At 43.6% G+C, this 6000-nt stretch overlaps 1 protein-coding gene across 40 annotated transcripts in view; it reads left to right on the top strand.

Moving 5' to 3' along the window:
- Nucleotides 1-940: 940 nt before the first annotated feature.
- The window catches only part of PHF3 (PHD finger protein 3), a 46588-nt gene continuing 41528 nt past the window's right edge, over nt 941-6000 (top strand). For 7 of the 40 annotated variants that reach the window (XM_083431331.1, XM_083431313.1, XM_083431310.1 and 4 more), the window contains exon 1: nt 966-1274. Coding sequence is in view for 3 of the 40 variants with exons in the window: in XM_083431305.1 (XP_083287431.1) it covers nt 1850-1903 (54 nt within the window). In the remaining 37 variants the exon portion in view is untranslated. Of the gene's footprint in view, nt 1904-6000 lie in introns of all 40 variants that reach the window. The other 33 variants (XM_083431335.1, XM_083431322.1, XM_083431334.1 and 30 more) reach the window with 24 other exon arrangements.

Below are 6000 nucleotides of genomic sequence, written 5' to 3'. Positions count from 1 at the left end.
TATTGTAAAATTAAAAGTCCATGTAAATAGAAAACTAGATACAGTACTAGGGAGATCATCGGTATTAGGTTAGCTGTCTGCCCGATATGATCTTTGTACTTGAATTGATTTTTTTTTCTTCCATGCACTCCCTCACTTATAGTTATGCAATGCAGGGGCAATTTTATCATCTCACCCAGATGTGTGTTTTGTTGTTGTTAAGTAGGCCTCAGAGGAATTTACTTCTGAGTAAACATGTTTTGAATTGCACCATTAGTAACAGCAGTCCCCGCAGGCCTCTGGGACTTAGGGAGAGCTAAGCGTGTGACTTTCTGTGCACTATTTGAGCCTTAGCACCTCTAAGCTATTTTTAATTTATCTCATTTTTAAAAAAAAATATCCTGCATTTCAGCACGCACCTTCAAACTATGTGATAGGCCATCTTAAAGCTAGTAGCACACAGAGAAGTACAGCTGTGCCCCTATTTCGATGGTTATAACACTGTCTTTCAAACTTATGTATTTAAAATGCATAAAAGGAGGGGGGTAGGGGTGTAGGCGGCACACAAATGCATTTCCTTAGGAGACCTTTTGCGTACACAAGCTCCATGTCATAGCGCAAGGCTCTTCAGGCTGCCACCCCGCAGGCATTTGCCGGGAAGCAAGCCCCATTGAGCTCAATAGGGTTTACTTCCGAGTAAAACGTGCATTAGGTGGTGCACCGTAAACGTTAAGAAATGTGAAACCCGGGGGAGAGGGTCGCACGAGAGGAAGATATTATTCAGCAACAGCAGTCAGCAGCACAGGTCTGTACGCAAGAGGAGGAGAAGAAACAAAACAAATTAATCGTCCCAAGCTCAGAAAACTCGAAATATGTTTATTTATTACGGTAGATGGAAGGTAAGCGTCAAAGCGCACGCGCAAAGCCACGCGCAGGGTAAAACAGCGCCGTCACGTGACCTCGGCCTCCGACTCTCACTACCCGACGCTTTCAAGTGAGGCACGCGGGGCCTCAAGCGTCGGCACGCGGCCAGCCGGCCCACGAGTGGGAGAGACCACCTGCTGGACGGGAGTAGGGGGGGGGAGTAGTACTGTATTTCTTTCCCCCTTTAGCCAGCCGAAGCAGTCCCGTCCGTCCGTTCTTGTCTCCGCCCACTTCCAACTCCCACCCCCTCCGCGTGCCCTTTCCACTTCCGCACAGCAGCCAGCCAGCCTTCCTTCCTTCCTTCCCTCCTCCTCCTCCTCCCCCCCTCATCCCTCCTCCCCGGCCTGGGGCTGCGGAGCAAGAAGAGAAACGTAAGAGAAGGGAGGGGGAGGGGAGAAAAAGGAGCGTGGAGCGGGGGGGGGAGGAGAAAAAAACCCACACCAGTAGCCGGCCAAGAGAGGGAGCGCGTGCCCCTAGCCGAGGCAGGTAAATATAATCTCTGGGCGGCGGCGGGGGGTCAGGAGCGCGGCCTAGTTGGGAAGCGTCGCGCGGCAGGGGTTGAGGGTGGGGGTTACTATTCGTAGTGAACGGATCCGGCCTCGCGCGTGCAGCACTAACGCCCCCCCCCCCCGCCACGAACGAGCCTCCGCCCGAACCCCCCGTCATCCGGGTCTTCGTAGCCTCCTCTGTTTTAACCACCGCCTCCCCCCCCCCCTCCACGCCGGGGGCTCCTGACCCCGCCCCCTTCCTCGTGCGCCCCCTGTCAGGCTTCCCCCAGGAGCAAGGGCCCCTCGTGCTCCCTTTGGAGGGCCTGTGGCACAGCTTCCCCATCCCTTTCCCTTCTCTTCCGAATCCCACTTCGCTGCTCCCTTTGGGGGCTGCTAATTCATCCCGATTTTCCCCTGTCCCCCCAGTTTAACAGTGTTAGCTAGCCATTTTTTAAGCCATGGTGGTTTACTCAGCAGTAAGGCCAAGCGAGTCCAATGAGACTTCCTCCTTGGTAAGTGTTTTAGGATTTCGGCCTTTTTTTTTTAGTGTAGAATTGTTTATTAAAGTATCTGTTAAACTGCCTTTCATTAGTTAGCTATATTGTGCTTGGGGGTTGAGGGAGAAGGGGTGGTGGTTCCCAGTGGTCATGCAAGCATAAGACCCAGTCATAATAGCTTTAAAATGCAGCAGGGCAGATCAGACAACTGAAATGTTGTCACACAGAAAAGTGCTGTAAGTCAGAAGAAGTAAGCCCCCTTGAGCTCCATAGAACTTAACTCTCATGTGTAGGGATGGAGAAGCTGTGCTTCCTTGGATGTTGTTTGACTCTAGCCCCCATCGGCCCTAGCAAACATGGTCAGATGTCCAGGCCAGGGATGAAGGGAATTGTAATGTAGTAACATTCGGAGGGACACAGATTATCCAAATCTGGTGTATCTCCATCTCTGTGTCCAGCTTGCAGATTTCATTCTTCTGGTGATGGTTATTTATCAACATGCTTGTGCAGTGTGTGTGTTGGTCCAGAATAACTACTGTTCTTCAGGACCACTTGGACTTGCATTATCACACTTTACACCTAAGCATGCATTGAAAAGGTAGAGCAAATAAGAGTTGGTGAATAACTAATTGGCAACAAATCTTCTTGGATATACACCCTTACCTTTGCCTTGCTCCAAAACACTCTGCACATTCCCAAGTGTTCAGAGTGTTCAGCCAGTAGTATCACCTGACTTTTTATTACATTAGTCAAGCCTATCTTCACCCTCCCACTCACACTGATCAGCTGCTCATATGCTCGTTCCTGGTGGTTTTTGAATTTGCTGCAGTAGCGTGGTCTATACGTTGATGTATTTTTCTTAATCATTTGCAGATTAGCTTCTCTAACAAACCTTGGATGCTTTCACTGATATTTCTTACTGATTGCATCCTAAGCATTTCTGAAATGTGCTTGAAATGTGCATATTTAGAACCTTATCAAGAATGATTAGATTTTTATACTTATAAAGTGTAAGTTTGAGAATTGCTCAGCCACTTAAAAATCTTTCACCAAATGTAAGATACGCTTTTATAGTATAACATTTCTATTTTTTATTTATTTTATTTATTTAACTTTATTTATTCCCCACCCTCCCTGGCCAAGACTGGGCTCAGGGCGGCTAACATCAGGTATAAAAACAGTTGATTAAAATACAACTTAAAAACAAGATTAAAATACCACTTAAAATGCAGCCTCATTTCAGTGGAAGCCCAAATCAAAAACTGTTTTGGGGGAGAAAACGTCAAATCTTCATCAAGGCCAACTATCCAGACAGGTCCTACATGGGCCAGAAAAGCCAGGGAAGTCCCCAAATAGGGATTCCATCACAGAAGGAAAAGGAAAGAGGGGGAGGGAATCAGGCTGGTTCCAAGCCAAAGGCCAGGTCGAACAACTTTGTCTTACAGGCAAGAAAGCAGATTCCGCAGGGCCCTGGTCTCATGAGAGAGCGAACCACCAGGCCGGAGCCAGTGTTGAAAAGGCCCTGGCCCTGGTTGAGGCTAATCTGACTTCTTTCAGTTTTTCAGACTTGTTTTACAATAACTTTTAGCACTTGTTCATGGTGTAGTTCTTAATTGATGTATTATGTGTTTTAATGTTGCTGGTTTATGGTTACTTTAAGAGCAAGGTTTTTAGGGATGCCTAGAACATACTCTGATCCATCTAATAATAATTGGTTTGGTTGCAGCATTCAGACATGCTGTGAAAAGGCTGCAGAGCCCCCTGCCCCTCAACTTTCCATCTTGTTCCTCATCAACTTCCTCTGTGATCAAATGCTACAGATAATTTGTTATTATGCAGTTATAGCTATCACATGTTCAGGTCTTAAACAGCCCAGACCAGTTGTGTTTATTGAGGAGCCCTACCGATTTTGGGGGGGGAATTTACAGAAGCCGTAGTTCCACGTTGTAAATGGTAATTTTATGTCTTGTGTGATCTGTGGCCAGAAGGGGAAACTTCTCAAGAATTAAAGCACAAGGATGAAGTAATTATAGTTGGGTATGAGAAATGTTACTGCTGCACATTTTGCTGAGTGCATCCATAGCACTTGTGGTGTTTTGTGATCCCTCAGTAGCCAGTAGGTGTGTGTGATATATATATATATTAATTACAGTCTCAGTGCATTGGTTGCTTATTCTGTAGTGTGTATAATGGACTAAGATGGAGAAAGTACTTTGATTCAGGAAAAAAAAAAGTATTGGAAAGTGTTGTCACAATATAGCCATGCCACTGAAATTATGTACAAAATAAGCAACAGAAAGGGATGCAGGTCATGACAGTTAAATTGATCTGAAATATTGTATTAATTTACAGATAATTTTCAGGTTGACTTTAACTGGTGTTTCCTTTTAAACTACTTTGGTTTGTAAATAAAGTAAGGAATTCTTACTGTTCTTGGTACCACTACTGTGTTACCTGTTTCACTTCCGTTGCATCTCTCTACCCCAGCCATAACAACTTGTTCCTGTTTTCCCCTGTACTGTTCAGTGCTGTGACCTTGCATGTTTTCATGTGGAGCACCCTTCTCACTGTAGAACTTCAAAGATTTCTCCCCTCCTGCCCCAACATACACATTTTAGAGTAGACGAAGAGTGCTCTTTTGGACTGTATCATCTGTATGCCAAATCGATGCCCTAAGGGTTTGAAGAGAGGTCTTTAGTAGCTGCTTTGCAGTCTTGGAATTCATTTTCCTTAGAGTTACATTGCGGTTCAAGTCTCAGTGTTTCTTGGATACACTATCAGACTGGATATGGTTTAAGCAGATGTTCTTTTTACAGTACTTCTAAAAACATGGTTATTTTATTCTGATGGGTTCACGGTGTCATACTTTCAAATCACCAATATGTGTGTTGAGATCTAGATACTGAATGAGATAGAAATTGATTGAAATAAATGAAAATGTGCACTACCCCAGTCTTTAAAAACTGCATACTAGTTGGCATGCTTTTAGGCATTTTGAGATGAAAACAGTTCATTCTGTGTTTGGAAGAAGTATCCTGGTTGTATGACACATTTGTCTGGGCTAGCTTGGAAGAGGACAAAATGAAACTGCACACCTGACTGAATTGTTCTAGCCATAGATCCTTGTATTCCGGCTTTTGATTTCCTGCTTGATTATGTTGATGACTGATGAAGTGTTTCATATGATCACCATGACTTCTTTTAGCCTTTCAGGAAGGCATGCCAAACCTGGTGGCCCTATATTACAGCCTGCTGGAAGGCTTATAAACATGTTGTTTTTTGCACCCCTAAGCAACATAGGAGGATATACCATAGTTGGGACATAGCTCCTTAAAGGTTGTTCTCATTAGGTAGATTACTCTCAATTTTTGGAAGTGTAGACAATTCAGTTGTGCATGAGCAATGGACAAAGCATGAATTCTTTACATAGAAATTCAATTTATTTCTCTGGTACTTACTTCAAGTAAGTGTGCTAAGGATCAAAGGAAACTGCCCCATATGAAAGAGCCTGACTTACTTTGGTTGAGGTTACTGAAATTTCAACTATGGTTGCAGTGTGTTTATGTGTGTGCTTTTTTAAAAGGGAAGTGGCAGAGCAATCTAGTATTGTTTTAAAGTACAGCTGAACAAGTGAAGAAACTTTAGCTTGGAAGTGTTGTTTCCTTAATTTTGGAAATTAAACTTGTTGACTTGAAATACATTGTGATACAACATTGATAATATTCTGTATTATCTGCATAGGCAAATCTTACTCATAGTGCAGTCCTCCACAAATCATGGGTACTGACTGAAGTTATGAAAATGTGACATACTACTTGTGGTTTTGCTTAAGCACCTGTTGAGTGAAATTGTCTGGGGTTTGGAAGGCGCAAGACACCTTTAGTGAGATTGAAATCAATATGGCATTCAAATTCCACTTTGGAATCTGTAAAGGTGGATTTTGAAATCAGATATTGGCTTAAATATTTTGAATCACACTCGTGGGTGGGTTCTTATTTAATGTTCACAATTCATCCTTGACATTTTGAAATGTATTTTTAATCCTTAGACACTCTAATCAAAGAGAAGGCAACATCTTTTTTTTAAGCAATTGAGAATTAACTGAGTATATT

The sequence above is a fragment of the Podarcis tiliguerta genome (assembly GCF_965153285.1).
Source record: "Podarcis tiliguerta genome assembly, chromosome: 3".
NCBI lineage: Eukaryota > Metazoa > Chordata > Lepidosauria > Squamata > Lacertidae > Podarcis > Podarcis tiliguerta.
The sequence above is the reverse complement of the archived record's forward strand: the minus strand, read 5'-3'. Positions and strand labels throughout refer to the sequence as shown.